Source organism: Plecotus auritus (assembly GCF_963455305.1).
Source record: "Plecotus auritus genome assembly, chromosome: 7".
Classification (NCBI taxonomy): domain Eukaryota; kingdom Metazoa; phylum Chordata; class Mammalia; order Chiroptera; family Vespertilionidae; genus Plecotus; species Plecotus auritus.
This window is the reverse complement of record NC_137774.1, coordinates 66,883,281-66,901,987: the sequence shown is the minus strand read 5'-3', so window position 1 is coordinate 66,901,987 and position 18,707 is coordinate 66,883,281. Positions and strand designations below refer to the sequence as shown.

General features: G+C 51.0%; 2 protein-coding genes across 5 annotated transcripts; one reads left to right on the top strand and one right to left on the bottom strand.

Moving 5' to 3' along the window:
* TBC1D10B (TBC1 domain family member 10B) lies at positions 1-12,649 on the bottom strand. Its single transcript, XM_080682358.1, has 9 exons — positions 11,448-12,649; positions 6,973-7,072; positions 6,564-6,671; positions 6,365-6,471; positions 2,746-2,860; positions 2,559-2,624; positions 2,187-2,376; positions 1,735-1,889; positions 1-1,644 (listed from the first exon to the last, which is right to left on the bottom strand). Exons 1-9 carry the CDS (start codon positions 12,500-12,502, stop codon positions 961-963), a joined length of 2,580 nt encoding a protein of 859 aa, XP_080538484.1. The 5' UTR covers positions 12,503-12,649; the 3' UTR covers positions 1-960.
* Positions 11,894-18,461, top strand: MYL11 (myosin light chain 11). 4 transcript variants are annotated; one of them, XM_080682367.1, is made up of 7 exons: positions 11,894-12,320; positions 16,942-17,037; positions 17,282-17,357; positions 17,554-17,658; positions 17,754-17,832; positions 18,124-18,172; positions 18,264-18,461. In XM_080682367.1, exons 2-7 carry the CDS (start codon positions 17,002-17,004, stop codon positions 18,366-18,368), a joined length of 450 nt encoding a protein of 149 aa, XP_080538493.1. In that variant the 5' UTR covers positions 11,894-12,320; positions 16,942-17,001; the 3' UTR covers positions 18,369-18,461. The 4 variants fall into 4 exon arrangements, with proteins under 4 accessions (XP_080538493.1, XP_080538496.1, XP_080538495.1 ...); XM_080682370.1 differs by having other exon boundaries at positions 12,090-12,320; positions 16,890-17,037; XM_080682369.1 differs by lacking the exon at positions 11,894-12,320 and adding an exon at positions 13,175-13,285.
* The last annotated feature ends 246 nt before the right edge of the window (positions 18,462-18,707 follow it).

The window sequence follows — 18,707 nt, the reverse complement described above, 5'->3', positions numbered from 1 at the left end:
AACCTGCCAAGAACAGCCAACTGCTTTAATAGATCCTGGCTCACTCATCACTTGTTCCCTCCCTCTCTAGTCCTTATTCTAACCCCCTTCATCAAAAACAAGGCAGAAGACATGCCCAGGTATAATAGGTTCTTTTCTGGTTCCTCAAAGCGCCACATGGGGTGGGGGCAGATACAGAAGAGAATGTAAACATTGGGTTCCACCCCCTGGAGCTCAGGAAAAGACCCCTTTCCCAAATAGGGACTGGAGGGTTAGAAGGAAATAAGGTGAAAGGTGGGGGTCCTGGTGAGGCAAAGCAGGGAGGCATGAGAATACAGATACAGGTGGGTGAATAGGAAGGAGAGCAGGAGGGTGGTGGGTGAGGAAGTGGGGGACATTTCCTGTTCCAGTGCATGTCCCCTTAAATAGAGTGCAAGAACATTGTGGAAGGAGAACCAAAGGACAAGATTAAGGGAACATCCCCACCCCTGAGCCAACCAGGTCCTTTATACATAATTACAACATAGAGATGTCCAGAAGTCAAGGAGGCCCCTGGCCAGGAAGTGGGGGAGGCAGGCAGGACTGGAGAAAAAGGAACCTAGCTCCACTTCATGGGTAAGGGGAGCAACTGGAGTGTAAGAATCTAAACTTCTGACTCCCCCATTGCCAAGAGTCACCCCTTTGGTGACAAAAGGCCAATCAGGACAGCACCTGGAAAGGGACCCCAAAGGGAACTGGGGCAGGAGAGAGACCCCAGCTGGACCTAAATGGAGGTGAGGGGCTCCAGACTTGTTCAACAGCTGCGTCGGAGAAATGCAGCTGCCCCATGCACTCGACTGTCCTGGCTGTGTAGGGATCAGCAGCTGGCAAGGAGACGGGGAATCAAGCCACTTTCCTCAGAAAGAGGGACAACCTACTGAGGGGTCTGCTCTTGGCTGAGGGAAAAAGAGAGGGCCATGCAGTCCAGCCCCAGGGCAGAGGTCAGAAGTAAGCGTCCTGCCGGGTCTCAGAGGCTGAGGACCTGTCCCCACCATCCTGGGGGGCTGGAGGCCCATCTGCCTTTCGACGCAGCGAAAGCTTCCTGCCTTGGGCCTTCTTCTCCTGCTTCTGACGTTCCTTCTCTTGCTTCTGCTGTTCCTTCTCCAGCTCTTTTTCCCACTTCTGCCGCTCCTTCTCCCGCTTCTCCCGCTCTTTCTCTTGTTTCTGTCGCTCTTTCTCACGTTCCTTTTCTTGTTTCTCACGTTCCTTTTCCTGTTTCTGCCGTTCCTTCTCCTGCCTCCGGTCCTTCTCCTGCCTCCGGGTCTCCTTGCTGGGACCCAGTGGGGTGCTGTTACCAGTGGGCGAAGGAAGGGATGGATGCAGTCCCTCAGCGGTGACCACAGGCCCTGGGGCAGGCCCAGCACTGGCCCTGTGGGAAGGAGGGGGTGGAGATGGGACACCTCCAGCTGCTAGGGAGCCCCGACTCTTGAGGCCAGGGAGGCTGAGGAGGCTAGAGGAGGGGCCCAGGGGTGGCTGCTGCCTCCGGCGTTCCTCATGGATGGCCCGGGAGCCATGTAGTCGCCGTGAGGGCCGATACTGTAGTTCCCCCCGGGTTTCCCGCCACTTCTTGAGCTGGGCTGTGTTTTCTCGCTCAATCAGTGCTTCTGTCACTGGAAGGTTAGTCACCTAGATGGAGAAGAAATGGGTACCAAAATGCAGATGAGGTGGGGATGGCCTGAAGCAGATTTGGGCTTTGCCAAAGCCACTCATGCCTACCTCATGCACCAGAAAGTCCTCCTGCATGCACTGTTGGGGCAGGTTACGCAGCTGCTCCATGGTTTCATACATGCCCTGGCAGGAGCGCAGCTTCTCCACTGAGCCCAGTGTGTGCCGCAGCAACACCAGGGCCACCCGGAAAATGATCTTTACGCCTGCAGAGTGGAGAAAAGACAGCACTGGTGATCATGCCTGGGATCTCAGCATGTCCCATGTAGGAGGGACTCACAGCTCCCATCACTATCTACTGTAAACCTCACATACGAGGAAACTGAGGTCCCAAGATGGGAAATGAGCTGCCATGGGTTTCAGGTTCCTGGGAGGGAGAGTAGGCTCTGCACTGGTGGCAGAGCCAAGACCAGGCCTCAGTTTCCAACCCCCAGACCCAACAAGCACCTTCTAATCAGCGGACCACCACCTGGCAGGCACCATGAAAACCCCTACAAATGTACCTTCACAGAAGAACATATCCCAGACACGCAGCACTGAAGCCCAGGGCAGAGTGCGGGCAAAGATGCACATGAACCATTCCGTCATGTAGAGCACGGGGTCAATGCGCTGCCGCCGCAGGTGTCTGTGTGCCAGTGGGGAGGCACGGCGCAACAGTGCAAAAAAGATTTCTCCGTCCAGCTGAATGGCCTCCTAAAAGTGAGATGAGCAATGAGAAGGGGCCTACTGTGGCCCCCTTGAGCAGGGGGGTCCTCACCTCAGTGGGAAAGGCCCAGAGCAGAAGGGACAGAAGGGCACAGGGTGGGGCAGGACAAGGACCTCTTGCAGCCTTGGGGAAAGTCACAGCCTGTTGTACCAAGCCCTCAGATACTCACCAGCCCTGCACTGTAGTAACCCGGGAGGTACTTATCGCAGATCTGTACCAGGCACCAAAAGGCTTGCTGAAGAAGGGCAAAAACAAAGAGGGAGGGGGCCTGAGAAATGGAGAGAGAGCTCCTCCATCACCACTGTAGGCCAAGATCCTCCCCACCCGCTCCCCAACCAGGACCAGAATATGCTGACCTCAGCAGGCATGTGCATGAGCAGCACTGCGGCCACTGGGGCCTGGGCCTGGCAGTAGCCCTCGTCGGGCCGGTAGATAGTGTAGGCCTTAAGGATTCGATACAGGTCCTGTTGCCTGTGGGTATTGGGAAAGACCATGAGGGCAATCACAAGAGTTGGGAGCTCTCTGCCCCCAACTAAACCTGCCCAGCCTCCAGCCCCAGCCCAGACCCCTCCTAAATCTAATTCCAGATTAACTTCTGAGCTTTACTACCACACAACTCAACCCCCTTCCTAGTCCTGCCTATCAAGCTTAAACCAAAGACTCAGACCACACAAAACATTCCAGGCTGCAGACTTCCACCCTTGCCTGCACACCCCATGTGCTCCCTACCATTCCCAGCAGTCTGTGTTCACTCTCTCTCCATCTGCCAGCATTCAATAAACCTTCAAGGTCATCTTCTTACAGAAGCTTTCAATAGCCACAGCTTCAGTCCTCCTCTAGCACAGTCTGAATGTTTGTATCACGCCCCCCTCCCAAACCACCACCACCAATGGGCCCTGGTTCTTGGTGAAGGCTTGGGAAGCCAGGTGTGCCTTAGACCTCTCGTCTCTGCAGCCAAAAGAATAAAATCTCTTCCCTAGACTTGCTCCTCTTCCTTGAAGGTGCTGCAACGCTGTGTCTGGGAATTCCATCCACTCAACCCCACATCAGAAAACAGAAAGCCTTCCTTTACTCCCCCCATGGCTAATCACCAGTCTTCGCAACACTACGACCTAAATTTATTCCGTCTGTTCCTTCACAACCACTTCACAGCTCACACCTTCATCACTTACCCAGAAAAAAGTAATGACCTTCCAGATCACCTCCCTGTATCCAGTCACACACATACTCCTGACCACTGCTTACAATCGTGTTTCCAAAATTCAGTCACTGAAGTGTGATCTTCATTTGTGCTTTATCTGCATTCCACTCCTACTATTATTCTCCACTTTGCAATAGCATCCATGAAATGACAGGTTTGATATACTAGTTAGTTACCTAATACCTGTCAGCTTTTATGCCCTGCCTTCTCCCCTGTTACTATGGGTGAACTGTCTGTGATCCTGAACAAGCACAGCCTTTCCACTTGGGACTGGGTCCCATCCCCTTGCCTACACAGGCCATCTCCAGTAACCTTCCCATCTCTCCTGCATCATCAATTTTCCTCCCTCTTACTGTACCATTCCCACTGGCAAACTACATCTGTTATTTTCTTTAAAGTAAGTCTCTTGACCCCACTTTCCTCTCCAAATACCACACTGTTTCCTTCCTTACCTATTAAGTGAAACTCCGCCAGAGTATAGACTCACTGTCTTCTATTTCTTTCCTCCCTTTCTCCAGTGAGGCTTTAATATACTGTTCCCCACAAAGCTGTTTTTATCAAAGTCACCAATGACCTCCCACAGTTTTAGTCCAGAGGTCAATTTGCAGCTTGACTTTACTTGACCCATCAGAAGCATTTCATACAGCTGATCCTGAAACCCCTCTTCACTTTGCTTCCAGGAATCACATACTCCTGGTTTTCCTTCTACCTCTCCAGCTTCTTCTTCCAGTCCATTTACTGGTTCATTCACAGTAATTACTATTCTTGAAATGTTGGAGCTGCAGGGCTCAATCTCTGAGCTTCCTTTCATTTATACACTTGCTGCCTTGACAACCTCATCCAGTCCCATGGGTGAGATTTAGTCCCATTTAGAGAGTGACAGGTCTTCACTTTCCAATTTATTTCCAATTTAAACCTCTCCCCGAAATCCCTACTTATATTTACCTCCAACCTACTTGACATCTCCATCTTGATGTCCAATAAGCATTTCAAACTACACATTCCAAAACTGAACTCCTGATATACCTCCCAAACTTACTTTCCCCCCAGTTTTCCCCATCCCTATCAGTATATGGTAACTCCATTCTCCCAGTTTCTCAGGCCAAAAACCTTAAGAGTCATTGATAACTCCTCCTTGTCCCTCTCTCTCTCTCTCACACTCCACATTAATTGACTGGCAAATCTTTTTGGCTCTACCTTCAAAATATAACCAGAATCCAACCATTTCTCCCAGTAGTTCCACTGCTACCATCCTTATCTATCAATATCTCTCCTGAATTATGGAAATAGTCTCCTCACTGTTCTCTCTGCTTCTGTCCTTGTCTCCTTATAGGCTATCCTTAGCACAGCAGCCAGGATGAACCTTTTAAAATATGCAAGTCAGCCCTAGCCAGCTGTTCAGTGGTTAGAGCATTGGCCTATAGACTTGAAGGGTCTCAGGTTTAATTCCAATCAAGGGCACATACCTGGGTCGCAGGCTCAATCCTAGACCCCGTGCAGGAGGAAACCAATGTGTCACTCAAACATCGATTTTTCTCTCTCTCTGCCTCTCCCCATCCCTTCTACTCTATCTGAAAATCAATGGAAAAAATATCCTCAGGTGTGGATTAACAAAAAAAGTAAAATAAAATACAAGTCAGATCTGCTCAGCTGGTGTTGCTCAGTGGTTGACCATCCAGGGGTGGGCAAACTTTTTGACTTAAGGGCCACAATGGGTTCTTAAACTGGACCGGAGGGCCGGGACAAAAGCATGGATGGAGTGTTTGTGTGAACTAATATAAATTCAAAGTAAAGGAGCGGAGGGGAGAGCAAGAGAACCAGATAGAACAGCCGGATCCGGCCCGCGGGCCGTAGTTTGCCCACGGCTGCCATAGACCCATGAACCAAGAAGTCACCAGTTCTTCCTGGTCAGGGCACATGTCCAGGTTGCTGGCCCAATCCCCAATCGATGATGTTTCTCTCTCATCAATGTTTCTAACTATCCCTTTCCCTTCCTCTCTCTCTAAAAATCAATAAAAACATATTTTAAAAAAATAAAATGTTAAGTCAGATCCAATCACTTATAACCCCAATTTCCATTCACATTCTCTATTACCCTCTTAAACTCCTCTTTATTACTTACCATCATTTATTTCACATACAATATACTTTCTTTCATCTTATTGTCTATCCCCACTAAAATATAATAAGCCCCCTGAGGGCAAGAGTTTTTGTCTCTTGTTCACTGCTGTCATCTGTGACTAGAAAAATGCCTAGCAGATAGTAGATGCTCAATAAATATTTGCTGAAAGGATGAACTTGTTGATGAAAAATGTCCATTCGAGAACCACCTAAGATCAACTTGCATATTACTGGGGAGCAGTAAAAATACATCTTGAAAAAGCCTGGGAAAAAGAATAAAAATTCAAGTGCCTTAGCACAGTATTTAAGGGCCCTTGGTGATCTGGCCCTAAACTACTTTTCCAGCCTCAACTACCCAACCTCACTGCCCAAACACAGCTTACATAACCCCCAGGCAGGAAAACCTTGTCCCCTGCTCTGCTCCCATCTAGCCTTCAAAGCCCAGCGCAAATGCCATGAGCCCTTGCTGTGCCTCCCTTTCTTGCCCCTACAACAGCCCCCCAACCCCACCCACCAAGTCAGAGTCTTCTGAGAACACTTCCCTCAATATGGCTTGACACTCAATCCATGAAGGATCAGCCTTCTATTAAGTCCTGTACCTGGAGCCATCAACAAATGTTTGCTACCTAATCCACATGGCCAGGCCACCTTACCCATGCCCCCCTCGAGCAGCAAACATCTCATGGAAAGGGAACTGGCGGTGCAGGTCCTTCTCAATCACATCCAGCCACTTGGGGTCCCCAGGAGCCCGTTCCAGCTCCTGCAGTGGGAAAGCAACAATTACCTCAGGATCTGGAGGGAGCTGATGATATCTTTCAGCCAGTGTCACATGTCCCCACACCCTGGACACACCTCAAACTTGCCCGGGTTCTGCTCCAGGAGTTCCTTGCTATTGGACAGATACTGCCAGGCCTTGGCTCTGAGGGAGGAGGGTATTCCCTTCCGGCAGCGCAGCTTCACCTAAGGCAGAATGGCAGGCAGGGGAACAGCTTCAGGGACTGGCTCAGCCTCCAAGTTTTCCCTGGCAATCCTCAGGCTCCCTGGGACACCCCTCCCACATCCATAGACTTCACTCCACTCCACTAGACCTTGCCTGGCTTATCTTTAAAGTTACTACTTCCACCAGGCCCAAGTCCCACTTCTCCCCAGGTTGCTCCATAGAGCAGATACTATCATGTTCCTGGGTTTCCCCAGAGCACGAGGGCCCACCCTGCCCCTGCCCCTTGTGCATTGCCCTGCCCACCACTTAGCCTTCTCAAACCTTCTGGAAACGTCGTGACAGCCACTTATCCCAGTTACTGAACATCTCCAGCCACTTGAGCTCCCGCTGCCGAGCCACATCCACGGGAATGGAGCTCTCTCTGCAGGATGGGGGGAGCATGGAAAGGGTCAGTAGCAGTAGTGTAATACCAGGATTGCTGAGGGAACTGAGGCAAGCCACCTCTCCAGGCTCAAATGAGAGACTGGACATAAAAACATTTTGTGAGCTGCCAAACATCAGGTGTCTGGCCATTTAACTATCCAAGGTCCTAGTTAACCAAACTGAAAGGACTTCTTCCCTTTGGAAGGAATCTCTGCACAGAGTTTATGCTCTCATGTTGGATTTCTATACAGAAGTGTGTTTAAATCCTACTTCTGGTGTATATAAGTTTGGGGGGAGAGTACAGAATATTTAAAACCATAGTTTGCATTAGACCTGAATTCAAGTTCTAGCTTTTAACACTTATTTATTGTATAACCCTGGGTAAGTCACTTAATTCCTCTAAGCCTCAATTTCCTCATGTATAAGATGGAGAGAAAAACAATATCTACCTGACAGTTTATATGAGACAATACATATAGGGGTGCAGGAAATAATAATTATTATCCATAAAATAATATATAGCCAAAACTGGTTTGGCTCAGTGGATAGAGCGTCGGCCTGCGGACTGAAGTGTCCCGGGTTCGATTCCGGTCAAGGGCATGTACCTTGGTTGCGGGCACATCCCCAGTGGGAGGTGTACAGGAGGCAGCTGATCGATGTTTCTCTCTCATCGATGTTTCTAGCTCTCTATCCCTCTCCCTTCCTCTCTGTAAAATATCAATAAAATATATTTTAAAAAAATATATAGAATATACTTCTCTGTCTCCTTAGAAGCAACTGTCTGAGTTTCCTCCTATCAGACTCTTGAGATTCCCTTGGACCATCTGCAATTCTCTTTACCTCCTCCTCTCTGAAATCACTCCAGATTCCCAGGCAAATGAAGCTTTCTTTACACTGTTTGCTCACAGTCTGTCAGAGCTACACATCAAAATGCCCCATCAAGTCTTTGTTTTTAATAGACTTTTTAAAAATATTTTTGTTGATCTGAGAGAGAGACAGAGAGAGAGAGAGAAAGAGAGAGAGAGAGAGAGAGAGAGAGAGAAACATCAATTTGTTGTTCCACTTATTTATGCATTCATTGGTCGATTCTTGTATGTGCCCTGGTTGGGGATCAAACCCACAACCTTGGCATATAGAGATGATGCTCTAACCGAGTGAACTACCCAGCCAGGGTCCTCATCAGTCTTGAAATAGTTACTTTTAGGAGCCAATGCCAGGAGGTGAGTAAAATGGAAGAGCGAGCTTGGGTTTCCAGACAGACCTGAGCTCAAATCCCATTTCTGTCCTTAGAAGTTGGGATGTCTTGATAAGTGATAACCTGAATCTCTTCCTCATCTGTAAAACAGGGATGTCACAACCTACATCACAAAGTTATGAGAGCCCTAGCTGGTATGGCTCATGGATAGAGCATCAGCCTGTGGACTGAAGGTCCCAGGTTCGATTCCAGTCAAGGGCACATGCCTGGGTTGCAAGCTCGAATCCCCAGTGGGGGGCATGCAGGAGGCAGCCAATCAATGACTCTCTCTCATCATTGATGTTTTTCTCTCTCTCTCTCCCTCTCCCTACCCCTCTGAAGTCAATAAAAATATATTTAAAAATAACAAAAACACACACAAAGAGAAGAGAAGTCTATTGAGAAACTATATATAAAGGACTATTAAAAGAGAGGGCTCACCCAGCCAGCATGGCTCAGTGATTGAGCATCAACCTATGAACCAGGTCACAGTTCGATTCCCGGTCAAGGACATGCCCAGGTTTCGGGCTCGATCCCCAATGGGGGCTTGCAGGAGGCAGCGATCAATGATTCTCTCATCATTGATGGTTCTATTTCTCTCTCCCTTCCTCTGTGAAATTAATAAAAAATATATATGTTTTTAAAAATGCACAGAAGAGCCTGGCCAGTGTGGCTCAGTGGTTGAGCGGCAACCTATGAACCAGGATCCTGATCACAGTTCGATTCCTGGTCAGGGCACATGCCTGGGTTGTGGGCTTGATCCCCCCTGTGGGGCGTGCAGGAGGCAGCCGATCAAGGATTCTCTCTCAGCATCAATGTTTCTTTTTTGCTTTTCTTTTAATATATTTTTATTGATTTCAGAGAGGAAGGGAGAGGGAAAGAGAGATAGAAACATCAATGATGAGAGGGAATCATGATTGGCTGCCTCTTGCATGCCCCACTCTGGGGATCCAGTCCGCAATCCGGGCATGTGCCCTGACTGGGAATCGAACCGTGACCTCTTGGTTCATAGGTCGACGCTCAACCGCTGAGCCACGTTGGCCAGGCTCATCACTGATGTTTCTATCTCCCTCCCCCTTCCTCTCTGAAATCAATAAAAAAAATATTAAAAAATAAATAAAAATAAGCCCTAGCTGGTTTTGCTCAGTGGATAGAGTGTCGGCCTGCAGACTGAAGGATCCCTGGTTTGATTCGGGTCAAGGGTACATACCTCATCTGCAGATTCGATCCCTGGCCCTGGTTAGGGTGTGCGGGAGGCAATCAATTGATGTGTCTCTCTTATATCAATGTTTCTCTGTGTTCCTCTCCCTTCCACCTCTCTAAAAATCAATGGAAAAAATATCCTCCAGTGAGGATTAACAAAAATAAAAAAATGCACAGAAGAGGCATCTAATTGAAGTAAGGGAAGTGGATATCAGGAAAGGCTTCCTGGAGAAGGAGACATGTGAGGTAAGCCACAAAAGACTGGGTAGAACTTAGCAGGAAAAGGGGGAGAAAGGTATCCCTGGCCTGAGTATGAATCAGTTCAACAGGACCACAGCACTAAGTGATGGTGAGGAGCAGCAGGAGAGAAGACCAGAGGGACTGGCAGGGCCAGATAATAAGGAGCCTATGCGCAGGCTAAAGCACTTGGACTTTATCCTGTTGCCAGTGGGGAGCCACTAAAAGTTTTTAAGGTATGGCCCAGTCAGCCTTGCGCCTCAGTAGATTCCTCCAGCACAGAAGATGGATTTTAGAGGGACAAAACTACAAAGCAGAGAAACAGCACTCAGCACAATGCCTGGCATACAAGTGTGGCTCACTAAAATCCAATTCAATCCAAGAGTTCTTTAGGATAATATGGTATTAAGGAGAGAACCACTGATCACAGAGATCCAGATTGAGTAGAGCAATTCATTCAATTGCTTCTTCATTTGTAAATTGGGTACAACACATACCTCAAGCATGGGAAAGCATCAGGGTCAAATTTCAGTTGCCTTCCCCTTTAGGACCAAGTATGTTGGTGCGCAAAGGTTTTCTGATTTTTTTTTTTTTTTTTTTTTTTGGGTGGCTAATAATCCCTGACTAGAATACTCTCTCACCACCAGGCAGGTACTCCACCAACCCCAACAGGCCCAGCCATGACTGAATCCTACATATTCTTTAAGATTCAGATTAGCTCCAGCAGGATTCCCAGACTGGGCAAAACATCCCTTCCCCAGGTGCTCACAAAATCCTGTGATCATCTCTAAGCGAAACCTAACATACATTGGAACCAAGTACCTAGGTTTATTTCTCCCTCTAAATGATGAACAACTTGAAATGACTGTTTTGTCCTTAATATCCTGCACAGGGCCTGCCACCTGGGTACTCAGGTGATGCTGAACTGACCAGCAGGTCAGAGGGGTAGAGGAACAATGTGCAGGATCCAGAGAGAGAGAAGGAAGAAGTCAGAGGTGATCACACCCCCCCACCTCAGGAGTGACTCAGGCCCCTGGAGGGAACTAGGAAAGAGTAAGCTGGGCTGGGGAGATGAGAAAATGGGGAAGAGACCTTCCCCACCCCCTTTCCCTCAGTGAAAACACAAGACTGTCCTCCGTTCCGCAGAGACGCCCTGTTTTCAGGGTCTCCCTCCATCAACCAGATTTCTCCATCTCCCCACCCCATCAGACCTAGGGTTGTGAGGAAGATGAGATGCCTGCTTCACTCACAGACTCTCCCACTAGGGGACCAAAGATCTCTACCAGAATCCCTGCCCAGCCAACACTGTAGAATATCTGGCTCAAAGCTAGAGTTTCATATTAAGGAGCTGGGATGATCTTAGATATCATCTCATTCAGCCTTTCATTTCATAGAGGAAACTGAGCACGGAAATGGGGAAGACACCAGCTCAAGGGCACACAACACACCAAAGGCAAAGCTTAGGCTCAAACCCAGAACTCCTGACACCTGCTCTGAAACACAAACATGTGCAGAACTTCCAGATGAGGCTGCTCTAGGCTAGGGCATGACAGGAACCGCCAGGTATCCCACACCCACTAATCACCCCTGGATTCTCAGAGGAGGCTGGGCTGCCAGAGTCTGAGCAAGGTACTTCTTCTCCCCCTCCCCAAACCTGCTTCAATGAAGCAGTCCCACTGGGTGCCCACTGCGTACTCACAGGCTGCCCGAATACTGGCTGCCCCCAAGGAAGCCATACTTGTCCGTCTTCCGCAGGGCCAGCCCATTTATCTCTGAGTCTGAGCCCATGGAGCTCATATCATCCGCCAAGGACTCCAAGGTCCCAGACATGAGGCTCACGGAGTCCAAGTAGCTCAGAGTGTCTGGGGCCTGCCCTCGAGGCCCAGAGATGCCAGGTCCCAGGCTGGACATGGAACCTAGATCCTGAGAGTTTTCTGCAGGCTCTGGAGCAGGGGTCACCATCACAACCGCTACCAGAGCCTCACTAGCCCCTGAAGGCCCTGTGCCAGACACTGAGGGGTCCTCTGGAACCTGTCCTGTTGACGCTGATGTTGCAGCTCCATGTCCACTTGTCACCTGTCCTGCTGTCACTGCTGCAATCCGTGCAGTCACTCCTGAAGCCACTGTGGTTCCCGGCTTGGGGGCAAGCGGGGGTTTGGCGGTCAGCGCTCCAGGAGCCGTTCTGGAAGAGGTTCTGGTGGAGGTCCCGGTGGAGGTTCCTGGTCCAGAGGCGGGTGAGGTTCTAGTCTCCTCCGTCTTTGGAGAGTCTGCCCCTAGGGCCTGTGCCATTGACGTCTGGTCCCCTACTGACGTCTGGACTGCCGCGGGCACCAAGACCTCTGGACCAGGGGAGACCTGCGCTTCGGGTGAGGCCTCCAGTGTTAGCACCACCACTGTGCTGCCCGTGACCGTCGGGGCTGGGGCCGAAGCCGGGGCCGGAGCTGAAGCCGGGATCGGAGCTGAAGCCGGGACCGGGGCTGAAGCCGGGACCGGGGCTGAAGCCGGAATCGGAGCTGAAGCCGGGATCGAAGCTAAAGCCGGGGCCGAGGTCTGGGTCGGCCCCGGTAACCAGGTGGGCCGCGCCTCCCCGGGGGCCACCAGGGTGACCGGGGCTGAAGTGGCCGTGGTCACTGGCGGCCCCGGAGCCACCACCACGACGGGCCCGGCCCGGGAGCCGCGGGGCGGCGGCGAGGGGGCCGCGGGAGCGCCATGACGGCGTGGCGGGGCCACAAGGGGCGCCGGGCCCGTCTCCATGGCCGCGGGCCGCCCCTCACATCCCCCTCTCGGCCAGGACGGCCGCAGTAGGCGCCGCCCTCAGGCCGCTCCGCGCCGCCCGTCGAGAAAGGGGAGGTGAAGGGCGCGGCCCGGCGCGCGCTGGAGGCGGGGACGGCGCGCGGGCGGCCGTGGGCCCGCCGAGACGGCGCTCGGGTCCGGGGGCTCCGGGTGCCAGGGTCTCTCTCGCGCCCTCTCACCCCTATCCCTCTCTCGCCGCCGCCCCCTCCCTCCTGCTTTCGGCAGGCAACCGACCTCGCGCCTGCGCACACGACCGGGTGCCGGCTAAGCGGCCAGCGTTTCGGCGTTTCACGCCTGCGCGCGGGCCGTCCCATCGCGCTTCTTTTTGCTCCCGCCTTGTTAGAGGGTTTGGGCGAATAATAGGAGAAAGGGAACTGGGTTTCTGCCAATCGTTGTACTGGTGGGTGAGGTTGGAGATGGGAAGAGGAAATGGAGAAAAGGTATAAGACCAATGAGAGGGCGGGTGAAGGTAGGAGGAGGCGGGACGAAAGGAGTAACTAATAGAAAATCAGGAAGCTGAACCTCCTGGCCAATAAAAATGGCGGGAGAGTGAATGACCGCGGAAGGAGGCGGGCACTATGCGAGAAGAGGCGGGCTTGGCTAATATAAACGATAAAAAGGCAGCCAATGAAAAGGAATAGGCGGAGGTCAAATTGACAAGACAGTCGCGTCTATTTGGGCGGTGACAGACAGCATCCGCAGTCAATAGGAAGAGCTGAGATATTCTTTACGTCTCCCAAGAAGGTCAGAAGGAATGACAGCTGGGGGGCGGGCAAAATTTGCAATTAACTTGCCTCGTCAGCCAATGAGCGCATTCTCTCACTTTAGCAACAGGCCAAAGGGGAGGGGTGCTGCCAGCAGGCGGTGCCAGCCTAGGGATATCAGTAACAGCCGGAGACTAGCGCAGGAGGGAGGTGACAGTTGGGGACAGCGCGGAGTAGAGACGGGGGCCGGGGGCACTAGCGGAAACCCTTAGCCAGTAAGAATGCCGCTGCCCTGCCAAGTCCTTTCTGGGCCCCCATTCTCCATCCAGCTACCGATCTTCCCTCACTCTCCTCCACTCTGGTGGCATGTGAGACCCTGAGCTCTGACACAGATCCAGTGCCCTGATCCAGCGCTCTCCACCTCCACTCTGTCTCTCACCCCGGATCGCAACCAATTCCTACACTTCAAGCCCAGGCGACTGTAACCAAAACCTCCAATGGCCAATTTCTCTGAATCCTCCATTTCCTGTGGGAATCCTAAGCCCCAAGTCCTCACACCTCATCCTTTCAATTTGCCCGATTCTAGTGAGTATCCCAGACCGCAAACCATGAAATCTTACATCTATGTTCTTATTCTTTTGGTAATTCAAGACCTTTCAATCAACTACTATCCCCTCGTTGCCACACTTCTCTGTGCTCATTTTCTTCTAAGAAACCAGACCCCAATCTCATGAGCGCCCCAGCCTATCCTAGACCACAAACACAAAGTCCTGACTTTCTGAGCCTTTTCTCTCTCTGACCCTCATTACCCCGAGTTCCCTGATTATAGGCTGCTGATTTCCACAGAGTCCACCATCTTGAAACTTCAATCAGACCTTACTCCCCTGTTCCTCCTTGGTTTCTGAGTTCTGGAACTCCCTCCCACTCAGTGTCTGAAATATATTGCTCCTGATCTCCTTCTCAACTTCCCCACTTTCCAGCTGACCCAAGCTTCCCCCATTCCTGTCTTTGGAGTTCTCCTCCCGTCCCAGAACCCAGTAATAAGTGGGTTTCCCCTTGGCCTGGACCCCCATAGTAACCTTATAAGGTGAGGCAGCTGTCAAACGAGGCAGGGAGGGGCCAGTTCAGGAGGCCAAGAGCAGCTGCTAAGTTTAGGGTGGTTTCTTCTCTCTTCTTAGAGACAACAGGTGGCTGGGCCCCAGTGCCCAGAAAAGAAAATGTCTTAGAGGCATTGGCATGAGGCTGGAGGAGGGAAAGGGAAGGAGGCACCTTGCTCAGGACATTGGGTCCTAGAGGGAGCAAGAAGAGGATATATCATTGCCAACCTTGGGCCTTCTGGAGCTTCCTCAGCCAATATTGCCCCAGACCTCCACTGTATGGAGGGGACTGGACACTGAGGCCTAGAAGGGTGGGAGAGAATACTTCAAAGTCACACAGTCAGCCAAGCTGGTTTTTGTCCAGAATGGATTGAGAAGCCACTGACCATTCCGTCAACCAAGAGGAGGTGACCAACTAATTTCTCTTATCGTGTCTCTGACTCCCTTCCTCTGAGTTCTAACTTTCAAACTAGTATCCAAATAAATGGTTATAGACTCACACTAGACTATGTCCTTCTCCTGTTTCAAACCTTTTCAAGACTCCCAAGGTCTCGGGTCTCAGCCTGGCGTTGAAGGCCCTCCAGTTCCAGTATCAGATGTTTCTAGCCCCTCTGTTCATGCCCCATCACAATTCTGGCAACCTGACCACTTCTGATCTTTCACTTCTCCATGCCTTTGCCCATCCATGCCCTCTGCTTGGCACACCTGCTCCTCCATGTTCACCTGACTCACCTCTACTGATCTTCATAAACTCATTTTTATGCTCCTAGACAAGGCTGCTCTGTATTTATCCTGTCTTCATGGCAGGGCCTAAGTAATAATATGATTACATTTCACTAAACTGTTTCCAAATAGTGTTCAGATCCACAAGTTCTGTGGGATGAGCATTAAATTCCATTTTACAGACAGGGAAACCAAGGCCCGGGGAGCTGAAGCACAAAGCCCAAGATGACAGAGCAGGCTCTCTGCCCTAGGCTGTCTAGTCTCCTCATACCTAGTGATTCCACATTCTATATCTTTCCTCACAAATTCTTCCTTCTCCTTGAAGGGAATGTAGACAACTTTCCTGGTCCTTCAGGTTCCCCAGACGGCTCTCACCCACCTCTAAACTCTGCCACTATCCCTACACATACTCGCACTTGACTGAGAACTCCAAATGGGAGTGGGCTATGTTTGTCAAAGTGCACCCATAAAGCACAGCACAGCCCTAGCTGGCTTGGCTCAGTGGATAGAGTGTTGGCCTGCGGACTGGGGGGTCCCAGGTTCGATTCCGGCCAAGGGCACATACCCGTGTTGCGCCTGGGTTGCGGGCTCAATCCCCCCCCAGTGAGGGGCGTGCGGGAGGCAGCCTATCAATGATTCTCTCTCATTGATGTTTCTATCTCTCTGTCCCTCTCCCTTCCTCTCTGAAATCAATTTAAAAACAATAAAATAAAATTAAAAAAGACTTTAAAAAAAAAAAAAGCACAACACCTGGCACACTATAGGTGCTCAATAAACTTACTGGGTTTAAATCTAGGCACACCCCACTCAGGGGTACAGGGATGTGGTTCATCTCTCTCCAAGCACTGTGGCCCGGCTTGGGCCTTCTCTGAACTCTGGCACATTCTAGCCCCCTTTTGAGAGAAAGAACAACCCTTCCTGCCCAGGTCCTAATGAGACATGCATCCCAAGACTCATTCCCTCCTCCCTCTCTCCCTGGACTCCAGCTGCTGCAGGCCCTCCAAGAAAGGAAAGGCCCTGAGCCAGGCTATTTTGGTCTCTGGGGTGGGCACCCGCAGGGCTAAGGTTACCCTGGTATGTTAAGGGCTCCCTGGGGCAAGACTATATAACCCCAGAGAGACTGCGGCAAGCTTGCTCTCTGCTACTTTCCAGCCTTGCCCCCAGGGAACTGAAGACATGGTAAGAATCCCCCAGCCCCTGCCCAGATCCCTCAGACTTCAGAGCAGCCTCACTCTTTGAAAGAAGGTAGCTGGTTCCCAGTCCATCAAGAGGAAGAAAGATGAGTCCTTCTTTCCTTGGTATCACTAATGGGGTGCATAGGATAATCCACTCAGACACTCCTTTCACTGGAGCCCAATCCCTCTCAAAGCATGCTCCATACTTTCCTGCTCTCCATCTTCCTAAAACCCTCTGGGACCAAGCTGGCAAGGATTCCCATTCCCATGTTTTTTTAAATCTTTATTGTTGAAAGTATTACAAATGTCCCCTTTTCCCCCATTGATCCCTTCTGCCCCCCCCCCCCACCTTCCCCACTCCCATTTTATAAATGAGAAAGTAGAGGTTCATACAGAATGAATGAGTGGATCAGGGTCATACAGGAAGTCTGGGACTCAGAGGAGGCAGGCTCAGGACACTAAGAAGAGGAAACTTCCACTTGGGTAGGATGGAGGGATGGGACTCATGGGCTACAGAGAGGAATTTGGGGATGCAACTGAAACAAGCACCCACAGCAAAGCAGTCACAAAGAGGAGGAAGCTTAGAGCCAGATGAGTTGCTTTACAAGAAGGGACTCAAAGAACCCTGAATCTAATCCATTGCCTCCAGAGAATAGTAGGATCTGGCCCATGGATGTCTTTGCCCAACCCTCACCCCCCAGGCACCCAAGAAGGCCAAGAGAAGGGCAGCAGCAGAGGGTGGAAGCTCCAATGTCTTCTCAATGTTCGACCAGACTCAGATCCAGGAGTTCAAGGAGGTGAGTGAAGGGGAGGGAGACTGAAGGCTGACCAAAGGCACCCTTGCTGTCCTCCCCCACCCTCCCACCCCAGAATGTGCACCTGTTTTAGTGGGAGGGGAAGGGTTTAGAATTCCTTACTCCCCTCTCTTCTTGGCACAAAAGAGAACAGCTGGCTGGGAGCCACAATCTGATCTGCCTGGAGTAAGGATGCTAAAGCCTGGCCATGGGGGACCTAACCCCTCCCTGCCCTTGCCCTCCACAGGCCTTCACAGTCATTGACCAGAACCGTGATGGCATTATTGACAAGGAAGACCTTCGGGACACCTTTGCAGCCATGGGTGAGCCCCCACCCAATCCCCTTAAAGATCCAAGGCTGTGGAGTCCTGGGAATTCAGCAGCCTGGGGGCCAGCCCTGCTGACTCTACCTCAGTCTACCCAGATGAAAAATGGGTGGGATGATCTGAATTTATTAGAAATATCACCCTCTGGTCCCAGGACCCCACGCCAGCCCATGCTTCCCCTGCCCCATTCCAGGGCGCCTCAATGTGAAGAATGAGGAGCTAGATGAAATGATGAAGGAAGCCAGCGGTCCCATCAACTTCACCGTCTTCCTGACTATGTTTGGAGAGAAGCTCAAAGGTGAATGAAGTGTCCTGGGTCCAAGCTCCCAGCTGCCCTTTCCCAGATCTTTCAGAGACAGACCCTTCAGGGACCCTTGTGCCCTCTTACTCCAGGTGCCGACCCTGAAGATGTGATCACTGGAGCCTTCAAGGTCCTGGACCCTGAAGGGAAGGGTACTATCAAGAAGCAGTTGTAAGTGATCCCTCCAGCTGCTCACCCACAGAAGGCCGCCTTAAATTCCTGACAAGGGTTAGGCATTGCCAGGGATAAGGGAGAAATGAAGACTGTGATTAGGATTAAATTTTCACATCACGTGTGGGGAGAAGAGCAAAAGCCTTTTGTGTTTGTGTTTGTGAGATCACTGGAAGGATTCTAGAGTAACCCTGGTTTTCAGGTGAAACTGGGAATAGCAACAAGGATGAGGTGGGAGTGGAAAGAATTTACAGGCCCCATCTCAACTCCCCTTATGTCACCTTTCTCCAGCTTAGAGGAGCTACTTACCACTCAATGTGACCGCTTCTCCCAGGAAGAGGTGAGTGGGGCAGGAGCCTGGGAAAGGCAGAGGGGTGGGGGAGGGGAGCCCAAGGAACCCGCAGGAAACGCGATCTGGCCATCTTTCCCAGATCAAGAATATGTGGGCGGCCTTCCCTCCTGACGTGACCGGCATGGTAGACTACAAGAATATCTGCTACGTCATCACGCATGGCGACGCCAAGGACCAGGAGTAGAGGGCCCTTGTAGGCCTCCTCTAGCCAACGCCTTCCTGACAGCCTGACCCCCACCCCGAGTCCTAATAAAATTGAGCTGGTCTTTGTTTCTTACCCGCGGCCCGTCAGCGTGTTATTGTGAGGGCGCCGGCGGGAGAGTGGGCTGAAACACTGCACAAGGCCAGTGCCCGACAAATGAATGAAGGCCTGGGCCCGCTAAGCACGCCGCTTATTCCCGCAGGGAAAGAGAAGGCGCGTGGCCTCAGGAAACTTAGCTTTGTTTTTTAATTTTTAAAAAATACATTATATTGATATTTTACAGAAAGGAAGGGAGAGGGAGAGAGAGTTAGAAACATCGAC